A 17,825-nucleotide genomic window follows, 5' to 3' on the forward strand; every position below is an offset into this window, starting at 1 on the left:
TTTATTTTCTCAAATAAGTTCCTTTTAGAACATGAAAATGTTACTTCATACCCTCTCAAATCTGTTGGAGAGAACTGCATGGCGAATTGCTTCAACATACATTGTCTCCTTTCTTAGTATAGCCCTGTGACTAGGTATTGCTATTCTTATTTCATTTTTACTAAATAAAAAACTGAGGCCTAAAGAAGCTAAGAGACACCTGGAATCCATGTGTTCATAGGTACCACGTGTGGAGCCAGAGTTAAGAGTAGAAGTATTTGGGTTCCTCCCTTAGTTCTCTCAAAATTCAGTTAAATTGCAGGGGATATTTATGCTGAGTAATAATAACTAACATTGTGAGCATTTACACATGCCAGGCTCCTTCTAAGTGCTTTACACATGTGAGCTCTTTAATCCTTACCACAATTCTGTGGAAACAGAGGCACAAAGAAAGTCGCCCAAGAAAAACACATCTAGTAAGTTGTTGAACTAGGGTGTGAGCCCGGCCAGTCTGCACTGTGTTGCCTTAAATGTTATTCTCTTTGCTTGTGTTTCCATGACAGGAACAGATTTAATGAAACAAACGTAAACTGATAATGTCTTCTAAATACTTCCTCTCAGTAAACTTAAAGTTATCCTTGAACCCTGTAATTCTGTGAAGTACTTTAGTGGAAATTGAATTTGTTTCCACATTCTAAGAGGTAATTTTTACTAATAGTCACTCATTAATGTTTTATATTTAATATCTAATTAGAATTTTGCTGCCTGGAAAATCCCTTCTTATTCATTACGTAATTTAGAATAATGAACTTCATAACATAAATGAATTTAGGGGCCAAACCCAACATTTTAACTGACAAAAACCAAATTTTAGAGAGGTCCCATGACAAACAAAAAGCACTTTGTTAGCGTGGCTTAACCACGCTCAAACCCAGATCTTCCAAGGCCGTTCCCACGCTGAAGAAAAATGTGAGCATAATAAATGAGTATAGTGTGTGTGTGTGTGTGTGTGTGTGCCTGTTGTGTACTGACTCTTCCTTACAAAAATACTTGTGGAGAGGCATGACCTAGTTAGCTGGCTTGCAAGTCTCCTAGGTAAGGCTGCCATTCCCCTGAAAGACGATCAACTTCTAGATGAAAATCCTAGTCTATTTAATGGCAAATAGCCAAATGAAAAGATTTAATTGTCCGAATACTTTGGGGAAAGTTTCTAGGTGTATGTGTGTATTGGACTTTTTTAAATAATTAACTCCTTTTAAAAGTTAAATCTTAAATAAGTAACAGGTTTGCTTATTCATTGATTTGTTGCTGGTTCTAATAAGTACTGGCAAGTTTATTTGTGTGATGGAAGAAAGCCCAGCTGGTAAGACCACCAAATCACATTTTGTTTTCTTTTCTTAAACTCAGTCTGATTGATGCTCTAATTCGGAGGGCAGAATGCTTTTAGGACGATCATTCAGGTGTATATTTTATTCTATCACTAGTTGAAGAGACACAGAGAAGTTTCTGACACACGTGCTATTCCTGTATATGCAGGACTTGGACTTGGTGCTATTTAAATAATTTGTCATCTTGTGCTTAGGGCATTTTATGTGGCTTTGGTTCATTGAATGGAATAATATAAAATTAGAGTTTTAAATTATCCCTGGAAGCTTACAATTAGCAGGCATTCTCAAGAAAACTGAGCAACTAGAGTAAATCATTATTTCCTCTGAATTTTATTTATTTTTCTTAAATTTCATGTCATTAAAAAACCATAAATCATTTTATTATTTTATCTTCACCCCAATTTGAATCCACTAAGCTATCAGTAATTAAATTATACTTAATCAAGTACCAATAATAATACATAATATGTTATGCATTATCAAAAATTCTGACATTAATCAAAAGGAGACCATTTGTTCCTCCTAGTGATTTAAACAGAGAACTGTCATAATATTCTGTACATTCAAAAGTGTGGACAAAATAAAATTAAACCTTTTCCTTTAAGTCATAACAGAAATATCTGAGCCTGTTTGGTCTGCTGATGGGAGCCCACCTTGCCTAAAGATAGTTTATGAAATAGAAGGAATGAAAAATAAAAGTGTATATTTGCTGTTTCTGGTTAATATCTGTACCTATTCTAAGTTCTTTTAAAAAAGAAGAAGGAGAAGAAGTTCTTAAGATCATAATAAATTCAGGTTTCCACTTTCTTTTTTTCAGAATTTAAAGTCTATAGTGGGAAATACTCTAAAGTGTCCATAAATTTTAACAGTTAGTATCATAAAATATCACAAAATAGCCTGTGAGCTTCACCAGAGCACCTCCTATGAGGCTTCTCTAGATCCTAACACAGTGCCTGGCTCACAGTGATACTCAGTATAACTACATTGGCTAAACTGACTAATGCCTTCGTCACAGAAGTCTTCCTGGATGTTCTGTCTTACACTCCAAGAGCAATTCATTTCCAACACACATACGTTGCATTCTATTGTATTGTGGAGTGTCTGCATTTGTCTGTGTATATATTGGGAGGACAGGGAGGAGGCTTATTTCCATGAATAAATTGTAATGTCATTAGGCATAATAATTGTATATAATTTATTTAGCTAACACGTGAACTTTAAATAACTCTGTACCCTCCCTAGCGTATATCATTAAGCATCTTTCTCCCAGTGAATAAAAACAGAACGAAACGTTTGCTCTGGTGGTACTTAATACCCCTTTTCTCTACTGTTTTCCACTCTGATGTTGCCTTTCTGCACTGCTATCTCTATCAAATGGTCTATTCCTTTGCCTATTAACAGAAAAAGATTTCTCATCACTCAATTATCCTTAGATATAAATTGGTTTTCCCAGGTATTTGAAGTTAATCTTTTAGTCATTATTTGGAATGAAAATCATAGACTCTTCTGTAGGGATTTCTGGTTAAAGTAATGCAGGAGACAGAAAAAGTGAAAAGCATCTATTTATATCCTATTTTGGAGTAGTCTGGTGGGCCTCGTGCTAGCTCGAGGTCACACTTACACGGAAAGGTAATTGGGCAAATAGACGCTGCCCCTCCCCCACCACCCCGAGCTCCACATAAACACATACATTAAAACCCTTCAGCAAACTTAAAATCTCCAGAGATGGCCCTGAACATCGACACATTAGAAAAAAAAATCACAATGATACACTCTGATTGTTGAGATTTATTGTATTGGACCCTTTTGTATGGTATTTATGTATTAGACTCTTTTGTATGGTATTTATTATTTGATCTCAACCTATGAAGAAAGTACTTTTATCCCATTTTACAGATGAGAAAATTGAGGCTTAGAGGAGCTATGTATCTTGCCCAAGGCCACTAGACTATTTGCCAGAGAGCTAGAATTTGATTCCAGATCACTAGGACTTTGAACCCATTTCCTTTTCAGTATTATTACCACTAAAATCTGATGCCACTGAAACACTGATTCTGCAAGTAACCCTGGAAAAGGTGGTTGATGCCAGTGTGGGTCTATTAGTCAGAGTCCCAGAAGAAAGAGAAGGCATATCCAATTGGGTAATTTGAGAAAAGTTAAATATTGACAGTTTACAACAGAGTGGCAGTACCCTTATGCCAATTACAGTGGACATGATTAACACCCGTAGGCCTCAAGATGTGAGCCTCTGCTTTATAGAATATGGAAATAGAGGGGGCAGAAGGAGGGAGGGAGGGGGAGAGAGGACAGAGCTGCCAGACAGGGCTATGCCTCTTTGTCCAGGAATGCAGTGAGATCCCTGAAATCGTGGGGGTGGGATGGGGTGAGGGCATAGTCTTGCTAGCCTTTTTCATTGGCTGAATCCAACTGAAAGCCAGGAGGCAAGGGAGCCTGAGGACATAGTTGTGCCCCTCAGCCACTAAGGAGAGAGGAATGTTCAGAATGGATCTGGGTTAGTGAGCAAGGAGTGTTAGAAGTGCATCTTCTCTGCCCTCATCCCTCAGATCCACAACCATTTTCTATTACCATAAGTGAAAATGGCAGAGGCTTAAAAAAAAAAAAATAGCTGTTTGGTTTTGTGCTCTTTAATCCAGGGTTGCAATGTTTTTGAAATGTATTGGTGTGCTTTCAGCACTTCTTAGAGTTTTACTGTATTGTAAACAAGGGAAGTGTGAAATAGTAGTTAAGACCTTCCCTCAAACAGGTACATATTCTTTAAAGTTTTGAGGGTTTTTTTATTTGTTTGCTTTTGGTTATGTCGATTCAGATACACGTTACGTAACAAAAGGCACCCATTTTAGTTTTACAATTCTATCAGTTTTCACAAATGTATACAGCCCTATAACTAGCACTAAAGTCAAGATATAGAATATTTCCATCATTCCAAAAAGTTCTAAAGAATTTTTTAATCTTTAATCCCACCCAACTCCAATTTCACACACTCAAATGTTTGGTATCCTCTTTTGTTTCTCCTGATTTTAAATAGGAAAATTGGTAATATCGCTCCAATAGCGTGTTGCAAGTAGGGGTTGCTTTTATGGAAAGTATTTTTTTTCATAAAAGTTAATTTGTTTCCCTGCTTTTCTGAGTAGTATAAAGTATTCATATTAGTCATTAATTCATTTCCTATATATTAGACTGAGGAAAGTTTCATAATCTTGGCTGCAGATTGAAATCACCTACTTCTATTAAATGGCCTAATGGCCTGATGACATCTCATTAAAGTGGGATGTCTAGGGTTAAGACCAAGGCATCAATAGGCTAAGCTTTCCAGGTAATTCCGTATGTGGCCAAAGTTGAGACTCTATGGATTAGACCAATTGTTCTCAACTCTGGCTACACAGTAGAATCTTCTGGGCAATTGCTTAAAATATTGATCCCTTTCCCCACTCCCCATTCTGATGTATATAACCTGTTTATCAAAGTTGACTATAGGAAAAAAAATAAGATTTGAGTAACATATTTCTCAATGGTCAGGCTTTAGTTAATCAAGGTTTTATTATAGTTCTGGGTATCTGGTAACATTCAATAAATGTGAAATGGAGGTCCTAATCCCACAGCAGAGTCAAGAAGAATAAAATATGCTCCCTCTTGGAAGTAAACTGTGTATTTGAAATAATTATCTTGGCAAACTATCACTTTCTGAAAATTGTCCTCCTAGGTAATTTACCTCAAATGGTAAACCTTGTATTTTAAGGAAATACTATATTTCAACTATATTTTTTCACCATAATATTAGGCACCTATATATCTTACCTCAGTTTCATAATTCTCTTCAAGGAAATAGACAGGAAACAAGATTAAGAGACTGAGGATAAGATTTAAACCAGTCTCCCACTTGGAAACATAAATGAGGCTATCGCACCTCTGAGCCTACTACTACTTTGTAAAATAGAGCGATGGTACTTTCTGCTTTCATAATGGCAAATATATACACAAAGGACTCCTAGCCCATAACTAAAACAAAAATGAACTAAGAGTCTCATGAAACCGTTATGGGACTAACAAAATATTTACATATGGTATTTTTTTTAGATTTCAGGAATCAGTAACTAAAATAACAAAAATCTTCTTCTCAGCATAAAGTTATTGATGATTTATTATGGCAGAAATGCTTATTAAGAAAACATCCTAAACTTGATTGTGTAAATAAATAATCAGCATGCTGCATATTTCCTTGTGCATTAATAGAGCTGGATGTCATATTTAATCCCTCAGACATACTAATGCAACAAACAGCAATTTTTTGAAGATAAGTGTTCTTGGTTTAAAATTTTAAAAATATAAAGCTTGTTTAATTTGACCTTCCCACTTATTTAATTGTTCCACTCATTTTCTTTTCTTTCCTTTTCTTTTCTTTTTTCTTTTCTTTTCTTTTCTTTCTCTTCTTTTTTTTAGGACCACCTCAGAAAATAGTGTCACCTAAGCAAGAACATGAAGATAGGAAACACGACAAAGTCACAGATAAAGGAAGTGAAAGTGGGACTTCCTGTAATGAGCTCTCCACTTCCAGCTGTGACAGCCACTCAGAGGCGAGCACACCCCAGGACAACCCACCCAGTGCCCAGCAGGCCACAGCTCACCAACCCAACACCTTAACATTGGATCGCCCTTCCAAAAAAGCGCCTGTGCAATGGATGCCCCCACCAGACAAACGCAGAAACAGTGAACTCTTTCAGACGCTCATCAGCAAGTCCCGGGAAACAAACCTATCCAAAAAGAAAGTCTGTGAGAAGCTAAGTGTGGAAGAAGAAATGAAAAAGTGTATTCAGGATTTTAAAAAAATCCACATTCCAGATTATTTTCCAGAGCGCAAGCGCCAGTGGCAATCTGAACTGTTGCAGAAGTATGGCTTATAGTAATCGTCGCATTCCTGCGGTATTTCAGTGACATTGGATGTTTACTACGGTGTCACCACCTGACTATATCCTAACAATGGTCAGTGTGATTCTTGCTGCTCTTCCTTTTTGTGAACAGTGGATGTGGGACAGTATTTTCTTTCATTCTTTTTTGTTGTTGTTTTTAGAAATATGATTTTGAAAAAAGAAAATAAATAAATGTTTATTCAAAATGGCATATCTGATTCAACTCATTTTGCAAGAATGAAAGTAAAATGTGCATGATCAAGAAGCTTCGAATCTTGATTTTTGAACTGTGGTCAACTGGATATGTTTGTCATTTTGTAACTCACCAAAAACAAATCATCATATCACTCCAACAAAAATGACAATATGGATGAAGCAACATCAAGTCAAATGTTAGATGATGGTTTTGGGACCCAAATCCAAAACTGTTTAAATGTTAATGCAATAAAACAAGTTATTATTTTTGCATGAACACAATGTAACAAATAAATCACAAGATGTAGGAAAGATCTATTTGTTGCTTGGAAAGAAAAAAATTACAAAAAAATAAAGCAAAAAAAAAATGTTTCAGGCGAAGCCTATAAATGTAAACTGTCTAGGAGATTGATTTTATTTGTTCTGGATCTGTGATATTTTTGTGTACGTGTACGGTGTTCTGTACGTTAAGATGGTGTAAATATGCCTTATGCTGTTGTGTTATGGCACTGACATTCATCTATTAATGCTAGTCATGATTATTTCTGTGAAATGAGTCCTTACATCAGGCTGTGAAAATTGGTATAATGATGCTCTGAAAGATCCTATTATCATGTTAATCAAAATAATTGAGGGAAATGGTAAAGAGCTTTATGTATTTATTAAAAAAAAGGAAAATATATTAGAATGCCTTGATTTCTATTGACTCTTCTTTGAAAATACTCAGTTGTCACACTGTCTCCTATGTTCCTTTAAAATCCCAAACTGGAGAATGCTATGTTCAACTGTAATGTTGACAAGTTAGCATTTTAACATAATTAAAAGTGGATGTAGAGTCCAATCCAGATAGCCCTGGGATTGATTAATAAACCCTTAACCCACAAGAGAAAAGGACTTCATCTGAGAATGCACTAAACTTTTATTTCAGCTGACAACCACATTGAAAGCTTCTCCAAAAACAATTGGGAAGTTACCTCCTACAAATTAAGAGACAAAAATGTCAATAGCAAGCTGAAAGGTTAGCCTGAATGACAAGAGGTTTCTTCCTGGTTGCATATGTGGAAACAAGCTTTCTTACCATAGGCTCCACAGTTTTTGCCTCACCATCTCTATAGAAGGAAATACATAATATCATGAAATTTCACTAAAGAAGAGGCTGAGAAAGAAGGTAAAAATATTCTCAAGAACTGTAGAGCTCAATCTCTGTGGTTTGTTAAAACAGAAGTTGAGCAGCACTTGTGATATCATTTCTTTAATAATATAGCTAGATAAGCATTATTAACTCAAAATGTTTTAATCTACATACATTTTTTTAGGTATTCTTAGATTTCTTCATCTACTATTACATAAAATACCATCTACAGTGGACTATTAAAGAAAACCCAGATGTGTCATTGACCTTGAATTACCTATCAGGCTTTAGGGAAAGAGCTACTCTCAAATTCTGCATTTCTCTTTGGGAAGGTTGGGAGTCTTGCCATGGCCTGATGTCTCTGTAACATGCTGGTTAAATGAATAAAGTTGGTGGTTGGGTTGTCACAGTTCAAATTCCACCTCTACCATTTATGACCTGTGTGACCTTGGGGATAATGGGGGATAATATTAATATAGAGAAGACTTAAATGAGGTAATTGAAGAAAAGCATCACTGCCACTCCTGGAGGTAGAGGAAAAGGGGAAGTGTTGGTCTTACTAGAATCCAGGAACCAAGGCTAACAGATGGAGAACTTGGAATACAGGGGAACAAGCTGTCCAATAAGAACTGTAGCCACTAAAGAGTCCCAATCACTTCCACAGATGCCTCCCAAAACAAAAAGAAAGGGGAGGGGGGTGTATTATCTTAGCTTCCCAATTTCCCACCAATGTTCTTCGTTGTTCCAATATGAATGGAAACCAATTGGTAAAGGAGCCTGGGAAATATAATGTATAGAAGTGATCCCCTGATGATACAAAGCTCAGCAGTGAAGGGCAGGGAAGAGATCTGAAAAACACTTCACACCCTGGTCTGTTTTTTCCCAACATAGAACTTCAAATAGAATTGCAATGGCAAGAATTTAGTAAATGTGGCCTATTTCAGATCTATATATCTCTATGTCACAAAAGAAGGAACATCTGACCTTAGTAAATCAGAACCCATTTCAATAATAGTGTATTGAACATTTACCATACACCAAGTATTTGGCTCAAAGGTTAACAACACAGTCAAGAAATATGAATTACCAGCTATTGCCCTTGGGGAGAAACTTATGGTCTGATTCTCTCAAACCATCACGCTTTCACCAGAGGCTAGAATCTGGCTAGCCCCATTTGGGGTGACAAGGGTATCAAGGAAGGCAGCTAGAATGGGGGCTCTTCCCTAAACAAAAGGAGACTCCAGATTTAACGATGAGTTGGGCTAAAACTGGTATATAAATCTCCTTTTACAAAGGTTCAGGAAATAAAATCTGGAGAATCACCCAAAGCCAATAGCGCTGGAAGCTGACGCTGAAGTTGAGTATTTATGGAGAGTAAAGGTATTTTGGAGCTCACATATATACTTTTTGGGTATTTATGGGTTCACGTGGTATACCTTTGTTTGCTACACAGAAGACACTCAACTTGTGACCCGATGTCTTATTCTTGTTATTTTTAATGGAAACATATTGAGTACTAAAATGAAATAAAATAAAATAAAATAAAATGAGAACAGGAAATAAAATTAATTGCGAGATACTAAATTTTGGAAAAGTGGACTAGACATATTTTTCCCTTTTCTCCCACTAAATAAAACTAAAAACCCCAAACATTATATATAAACACACTTAAAAGGCTCTGAAAAGCTTAGAGAAGAAGGAAAGCTAGGTAGGAATATTGGGACCCAAAGCACAACATGGTGATGAATTTCCTGGGTTTTCTTTTTACCTCATATACCCCAGTCTTGGAGCTGAAGAAGTACCTGGTAACCCAGAAAGAGTAACAGGCACAGACAAAACAAACAAACAAATCTTGCTCTCTCTAGCCACAGGGCCAGGAATGGGACAGTCTAGAAACTTAGCAACAGAAAACTTTTAGGTAGTAACAGCTATGCTATTTTAGTTTTCAGGGTAATTGACACAACTTCATTACGTAGTAATTTTAAGGCTCCCCACTTTTTAAGTAAGATTCATTTATTTATTTGAGAGAGACAGAGAAAGAGAGAGAGCAAGCGGGGGTGAGGGACAAGAGAGGGAGTGAGAAAATCTCAAGCAGATTCCCCACTGAGCATGGAGCCCAGGGACCCTGAGATCATGACCTAAGCTGAAATCAGGAGTTGGACGCTTAATGGACTGAGCCACGCAGGCACCCCAGACTCGCCACTTTTTTAAAGACTTTTTTAAAGACTTTTTTAAGGTGGTTTAAGTTCACAGCAAAACTGAGAGGAAGGTGCAGAGATTGCCCACGTACCTCTGCCCCACACTCTCCTAACCTCCTCCACTATCAACATCCCCCCTCAAACAGGTACATTTACTACAATCGATGAATCTACATTGACTCATCTGACTTTTTACTATCTACATTGTTTTGCCTTTTCTAGAATGTTATATGGTCAGAATCATTTAATACATAGACTTTTCAGATTAGATTCTTAAAGTTAGTAATATATATTCAAGTTTCCTCCCTGTCTTTTCATGCTTAATAGCTCATTTCTTTTTGGTGCTGAATTACATTCCACTGTCTGGATGTCCCACAGTTTATCCATTCACCTTACTGAAGGACAACATGGTCACTTCCAAGTTATGGCAACTATGAAAAGCTGCTGTAAACATCCAGGTACAGGTTTTTGTGGGGACTTAAGTTTTCAACTTCTTTGGATAAATGCCAAGGAGTATGACTGCTGGATCATATGGTAAGATTATATTTGGTTTTATAAGGTTCCATCAGATGGTCTTCTGAAGTAGCTGTACCATTTTGCATTTCTATCAGCAGTGAATAAGAGATCCTATTGTTTCACATTCTCAGCAGCATTTTGGTGTTGCTAGTGTTCCAGATTTGGGCCATTTTAATAGGTTTGTAGTAGTAACTCATTGTTTCAATTTGCATTTCCCTGATGACATGTAATGTGAAACACCTTTTCACATGCTTTCTTGCCACTTGTGTAACTTCTTTGGTGAGATGTCTGTTAGGGTCACTGGCTCAGTTTTTAATCGGGTTCGGTTTTTATTACTGAATTGTAAGAGTCCTCTGTATATTTTGAATAACAGTCCTTAATCAGATATTTCTTTTACAAATATTTCTCCTAGTCTGTGGCTTGTTTTATCATTCTCTTGACACTGTCTTTCACAGAGTAGAAGTTTTTAATTTTTTTTTAAGTTTCATTTATTCATTTGAGAGAGAGAGACAGAGAGAGCATGAGTGGGTGGAGGGGCAGAGGGAGAGGGAGAAACAGACTCCCTGCTGAGTGGGGAGCCCTATATGGGGCTCAATCCCAGGATTCTGGGATCATGAATTTAGCTGAAGGCAGACACTTAACCATCTGAGCCACCCAGGTGCCCCAGAAGTTTTTAGTTTTTAAAATTTTGATGAACTCTGGCTTATCAATTATTTCTTTTATGGATATTGTATTTGGTGATGTATCTAAAATTTATTACCATACCCAAGGTCATCAGGTTTTCTTCTACGTTATCTCCAATCTAGGAGATTTGTAGTTTATCAGTCTACATTTAGGTCTGTGATTCACTGTTTTTTGGTCTGTTATTCATTTTCAGTTAATTTTTGTGAAGGGTACAAGGTCTGTGTCCAGATTCATTTTCTTGCATGTGGATGTTCAGTTGTTTCAGAACCATTTGCTCCATTGTATTGCCTTTACTCTTTTATCAAAGATAAGTTGACTATATTTATGTAGGTCTATTTGGGAGAGCTCTATTTTATTCCCTTGATCTATTTGTCTATGTTTTCACCAATACCACACTGTTTTGATTAATGTAGTTTTATAGTAATTTTTGAAGTTGGATAATGGCAGTCCTCTTTGTTCTTCTCCAAAATTGTGATAGCTACTGAGTCTTTTGCCTCTCAATATAAACTTTAGAAACAGTTTGTTGATATCCACACACACACAAAAAATAAAAATAAAAAATCTCTCTGGAATTTTTACTGGGATTGCATCAAAGCTGTAGATCAAGTTGGAAAGAACTGACATCTTCACAATATTGAGTCTTCTATCCATGAACATGGACTATTTCCCTATATATTTAGTTCTTATTTGATTTAATTCATCAGAGCTTTTGTAGTTTTTCTCATATGGATTTTGTATCAATTTTATTAGATTCATACTTAAGCATTTAATTTTGGTAGTGTTCATGTAAATTGTAGTGTGTTTTTAATTTCAAATTCCACTTGTTCATTGCTGGTATATCAGAGCCCCTCACTTTTTGAAGAATAAAATCCAAACACTCAGGTATCACATTATAGGTCTTCAATAAAGCGGTTTCATATCAGCTTACCTCTCTTGGGCAACAAAGCACTCCTAAAACTTAGTGGCTTAAAAACAATAACCATTTATCAACTCACAATTCTAAGGATTGGCAGTCTGGGCTAAGATCAACTGGGCTGTTCTTCCACTGGGCTCAACTGGGCTATTCTTCCATTGATCTCACCTGGGCTTACTCACCTAGACAATTTACTGGTAGTTGTCTGTTGCTAAGTAATCTATAATGACTTCACTCTATATTTGGCCATTGACAGTCTTCAATCATTGTGCCTCAGTTCTTTACATATTCTCTCCAGTAGTCTAGCTCAGATTTACTCACACAGTGTCAGGGTTTCAAGAGTATGAGGCCAGAGGTTGTAAGGCTCCTGGATGCAGTGCTCAAAACTCATACAGTATCACTTCTCCTTCATTCTCTTCATCAAAGCAAGTCTTCTCAAATTCAGCGGATATGAAAATATACACTACCTCTTCATGAGAGGAACAGCAAAGAGTTTCTGACCATTCGTAATGCACTGTGGATCCAAACTACCCTTTCCAGATTCACATCTAGGAGCAAACTCTGCGCACCAGTTACCACCGATTTGCTCAGAATAAAAATTGTCACGCCCCCCACAGTCGTACACACAATCTTCATTCACATTTGAAATCTTGCCCATATTACATGTTTCAGTTCAAATGGCACCTACTCTCCAAAGCTTTCTTTAATTCCTCAGAGAAGAATTATTAATCATTCCATTTTCAGACATCTCAGACCTTTTAAAAAATATCTGGCTGAGTTGATGTACATATTATGTTTTATAATAGAAAAGAATAACTATATACATTTGTATTTCCCACTAGTTTGAAAGATTTTTCATATAGGTTAAGCTCTTACTTTTCTTTGAATGAGGAGAAACAATGAGTATACTGTTTCTAGCACACAGTAGGTATTAAAAATTTTGGCAAATGGATACACACACTTTTCAATGTAAGAATCTATCCAGCAGTCTTTGAAAGATTCTATTCCTGCCTCACTACCTGCTAAAAGCTATTTTGCAATGTTTTCAGGCCAAATCCCACCCACTGGTCCTCACTGCTAATCCCTCAGAGAGAGATTACTCCAATGAGTATTTAAAAAATGTTTCAGTTTATTCCAATTTGGATGAATGTGATTTTAACATCCTCTGCTACAGATTCAGTTACTAGGCCTTAAAATCACTTCTCCCCCACAGGGTTTACCTTTTGTTTAGCATATAGTAAGCATAACCTGTGACCACGTGTATTGGTGTTTTTAGTTTAGGTTAGTTAAGCTATATGAAAGAATAGTATGTTCATTTTAAGAGGATGCAATTTGTAAGAGTTTCCTATAAAGCCCTTAAATATGAGATCTATTTTCTTCAAAAGTATTCTCCCTCTCCATTACTTAGTCCTGAAAACATTCACTTTCAAGCATAACATACATAGGCTAAAAGAATCCCACACCTGCAGAGTTGAAAGAATCTTAAAAGTCATGTACATTTTCTATATAAATGAGTTCTAAGCAATCTGTGCCTATTTCTAGAGTGCCTACTATGGGCAAGGCACTTTACCAGATGTATTGAAGATACAGCAGTAAATAAGCAATAATAAAAATGCCTAAGAGCATATGGATTTAATTTCAACCATACAATGTGTACACAATCACTATGATAAAGTGTAGGCAGTGGCATGGGCTATAATAAAAGCACAAATATTGCTACATAGTTTTAGAGGAAAGAGACAGCTTTACGGTAGAAGTAGAATTTGAGCTGGGATGTGAAAGAAGGGGGATTTGGATTTGGACATACAAGGATGTTGCAAAGGAGACTCTACAAGGAAGGAAACAAGCCTTCAATATATAAGAAGACTGCAGTAGGTGAAAATATTATAGAAAATTTTTCACACAAAAATATCACTGAATACATTTTTGAATATAGCTTTTTTAATGACTAAATACTTCTTACACTGAAGAATATATTAATGAAGACTATTTTAATAACAATTTTCATATTCAAGATTATATCCTTATAACTAAATTCTTTTTTTGTTTTTAAGATTTTATTTATTTAACAGAGAGAGACACAGCAAGAGAGGGAACACAAGCAAGGGGAGTGGGAGAGGGAGAAGCAGGCTTCCCGCTGAGCAGGGAGCCTGATGCGGGGCTCGATCCCAGAATGCTGGGATCATGACCTAAGCCAAGGCAGACGCTTAACGATCGAGCCACACAGGTGCCCCATAACTAAATTATAGCCGCCCAGCCTGTTTTTCCCCATGGCCTGCAGTCTCTAATTACATCAGCAGGGAGTTAAGGTAGAAGCAAATTTTTCTTTAAAATGCTGTTAAGAGGGGCTTCTGGGTGGCTCAGTTGGTTAAGCGTCTGCCTTTGACTCAGGTCATGATCCCAGTGTCCTGGGATCAAGCCCCACATCGGGCTCCCTGCTCAGCAGGGAGTCTGCTTCTCCTTCTCCCTCTGCTCCTCCCCCACTGCTTGTGCTCTCTCACTCTCCCTCTCAAATAAAAAAATAAAATCTTTAAAAATAAATAAATAAAATGCTGTTAAGAGACTGAATGGAAACTAATGAAAATGAATGAAAAGAAGCAAGTGAATTAGAACTCAGACCAATAAAATATTTTTTTTCTGGGGAGGAATATTTTAATCTAACATTTTTAGAATTGTGGATGCCTGGTGAGAATAAAAAGCAGATTAATTGATAGTTGGTTTTACTGGCATTTTACAATTACCTACTTTCATTGCCTGCATCTGGGGCAAATTGGTCCCATCACCTATGCTTGATGTCCATGGCAGTTCGAGGCAGAAGACAAGCTAGGAATTACGGTATAGTTTAACAAGTACTAAACTAGAGGCATATAAAAGGATTTTCTACTGCAGCTATAAGTTCACACCTTCATCCTGTTCTACTTGGGCTTCAGTAATAAGGACTATACTGCTCTGCCTTCAACCTCTTTCCTTCCAGTCCACCCTATGAGGAAAAAACTTACATACCACCTTATGGAATTATTGAAGACTACATTTTCTGCCTGTTCTCCTTCTTCCGTTTTATCACCATGTACAAATGCACGCACACGGGTATCTTTTGTTTCCAGCTATTTCTGACTATGAGCTATCAAGTGAAATGTGCCACTTCTTCCTTTGTGTCCACAAAGATAATATTTATTATGTCAGGGACAAAATTCATTAACTGGTGTGACTGTTCTCTTCTGCCTCTCCCAAACTAAAGACAGTTTGCCAGCTCAGTCCTCAGCTACTTGGTGAAACAGAATAAACAGAGATTGAGAATGGAAGACAGTACATAGCCTTTTCCACCATATTTTCCCACTTTTGTTTAGGTTTTGTTTTCATGGCAGAGTAAGTAATAAAAATAAAATAAAATAACCATTTCTCAAACCCTAATGAAATAATGGACCTAAGCTGTGTTATCCGTCGCTGCTAAAATTATTACATGAAAAGATAGTGGGAAACTGTACAATGGGTGGATCAGGCTGCTAGTAACTGATCCCACTGTCTAATCTTACCCTCATGTGTAGAGAGACCCCAAGCATTAGTGCCTCTTGATGAGAAGCTATAGGAAGATTATAGCACCAGCTATAATGTACTCTTACCAAAACATTAGAGCTGAATCTGATAAGTCTCTGGATGTATACTGGTAAAAAGATGGACCTTACAAATTCAACTGGATTTTTAAAAATTAAGTGAATAAAAGAGAAAGCAACAGATTGGAGGTGGGGTGGGTAATGGAGTGAATACTAGACTTGAAATCTTAAGAAATCAAAACATGATCTCAGAAAGACTAGTTGTATATGCAAACCAGAAGGAGTGGAGAGTGTGGTCACGGAGAAGGGTTGTTTTAATTGGTGATTTTTGGTTTTAAAGAGAATCCAGAGTCATTTGAATCTACTTATTCCAACTTTCTTTGCTAAGGGTTTGACTTCCATAATTCTGTCATCGTTGCATGATTGATTAATCAATCCCCAAGAGCTCTCCCTATGTCCTATCAAGTAAATAACTCATACCAGGCAAGCTTATCCTTCATAATTCTACTCCCTCACTCAAAACTCTCAGTGGCTCCCTCTCTGCCTCCAGATTATATTCAAAATGCCCAGTCTGTCATTCCCAGTTCTCTCTCCACTGGCCACACTTTATTTCACTGTCCCAGTCCCTCATTCCTATCAGCCTCAGTTCCAGTCAGACATATCCTCTTCCTGTTTGTTTGTTTCTGCTCTTTCTATTCTCCAAATTTGGAATTCCCTTTTCCCTCTAAGGTTTTTCATACCAAGTCAATAACCCCATCAAAGTCCAGATAAAAGCATTATAGCAAACATTGCCTGGGTTCAAATCCTATCTCTACCACATAGTAGCCGTAGGTAACATGGTGATGATAATGGAGCCTATTGGAAGAGATGTGAAGATTTAATAGATGTAAGGTACTTTAAACAATATTTGGCATTGGTCAAAAAACCTTTCAACTACCTATAAAAAGACCTTCTTGCCATGAAGATATTTTCTTACTTGAACTTTTTTAGTAGAGATACGTGATTGTTATACCTCCAAATATTTTCACACGGTGCCTTAGATTCATTTTATAATTACATGAACGGAGGGGTATAATCTCTGCTATTGTTGTATTTATTATCTTTAAGTTGTATTTTGCACAATTAGGTACTTCATAAATGCTTATAATTAATTAAATATAGAATATCCAAATTAAGTAATATAAGTAAACAAATAAATACATTAATGACTTAGTGAATGAACGAATGAGAGAGTAAACAAAGTAGCATGGATTTGTAAGGTGAAACTTCAAGACAAATGAATGATCTCAAATGCCCAGCTTGTTCAGCTATAGGATGCTAATTTGTTACTCGGGCTGCAACCTTAAGACTCTTGAGTTATGGCTTCCCATCAACTATTCATCAACTTTCTAATTCAGAAAACCAAAGCGTATCTATTTTTCATCATTATAGCTGCCCCTTGTTTCTTAGTAAAATTAATTTGCGATACAAAATTTGAGAAAATGTGCTATTTTACAGAGGTTTCAAAATCATAGCTAAACTTATAGAGATCTTCAGTGTGCTGAGGTAATTTTAAAAAATAAACTCTGACACAAATCAATGTTGACATTTTAGAAGCTTATCCATGTAAATATTTGCTCTAAGATTTAAATCTATCTATATCACTGTAGTAAAACTGAATTATCTAAATACAAATATACTTTGAGATTCTGCTAAAGAATTTTTTGGGGGGTGCTCTGGTTCCAAAGATAACATTTCTCCTAAATTTTGCTCAATATTAAGATATCTCATTATCTGACTATTTTCTGTGTACATAAAAATTGACATCAAAATGAATTTCTTCTCTCTCCTTTTTAGTGAACAAATGTTATTAGTGTTTTTTTAAGATATAATTCACTTACCATAAAATTCACACTCTTAAAGTATACAATTCAGTGGTCATTAGTATATTCACAACGTTGCAAAACCATCACCGCTATCTAATTCAAGAGCATTTCTATCGTTCCATAAAGAAAGTCCACACCCATTAGCACTCATCTCCCAATGCCCTTTTCCCCCCACCAGCCCCTTGGCAATCACTCATCTACTTTTATTCTCTCTGGATTTGCCTATTCTGGACATTTCATATATATGATTCCATATATGTGGCCTTTCGTACGGAGCTCCTTTCATTTAGCATAATGTTTTCAAGGTTTATGGATGTTGTATCATGAATCGGTACTTCCATTTATGTTCAAGGCTGAATCATATTTTATTGTGTGGATATGGGACATTTTGTTTATCCATTTATCAGTTGATGGACATCTGGGTTGTTTGCACTCTTTGGATATTATAAATGAAGCTGCTGGGAAGATTTGTGTATACT

At 36.4% G+C, this 17,825-nt stretch overlaps 1 protein-coding gene across 2 annotated transcripts in view; it reads left to right on the forward strand.

Annotated features, from left to right (window-relative positions):
* KCTD8 (potassium channel tetramerization domain containing 8) overlaps positions 1 to 7,169 on the forward strand; it is a 236,391-nt gene extending 229,222 nt beyond the window's left edge. Inside the window, exons 5-6 of one of the 2 annotated variants that reach the window (XM_040625337.1) lie at positions 3,429 to 3,445; positions 5,892 to 7,169. In XM_040625337.1, the coding sequence (XP_040481271.1) occupies positions 3,429 to 3,445; positions 5,892 to 6,286 (412 nt within the window). In that variant the 3' untranslated portion in view covers positions 6,287 to 7,169. Of the gene's footprint in view, positions 1 to 3,428; positions 3,446 to 5,825 lie in introns of both variants that reach the window. The other variant, XM_008701511.2, reaches the window with a different exon arrangement.
* Positions 7,170 to 17,825: the final 10,656 nt, after the last annotated feature.

This window comes from Ursus maritimus, unplaced genomic scaffold (genome assembly GCF_017311325.1).
Source record: "Ursus maritimus isolate PB19 unplaced genomic scaffold, ASM1731132v1 scaffold_8, whole genome shotgun sequence".
Classification (NCBI taxonomy): Eukaryota; Metazoa; Chordata; class Mammalia; order Carnivora; family Ursidae; genus Ursus; species Ursus maritimus.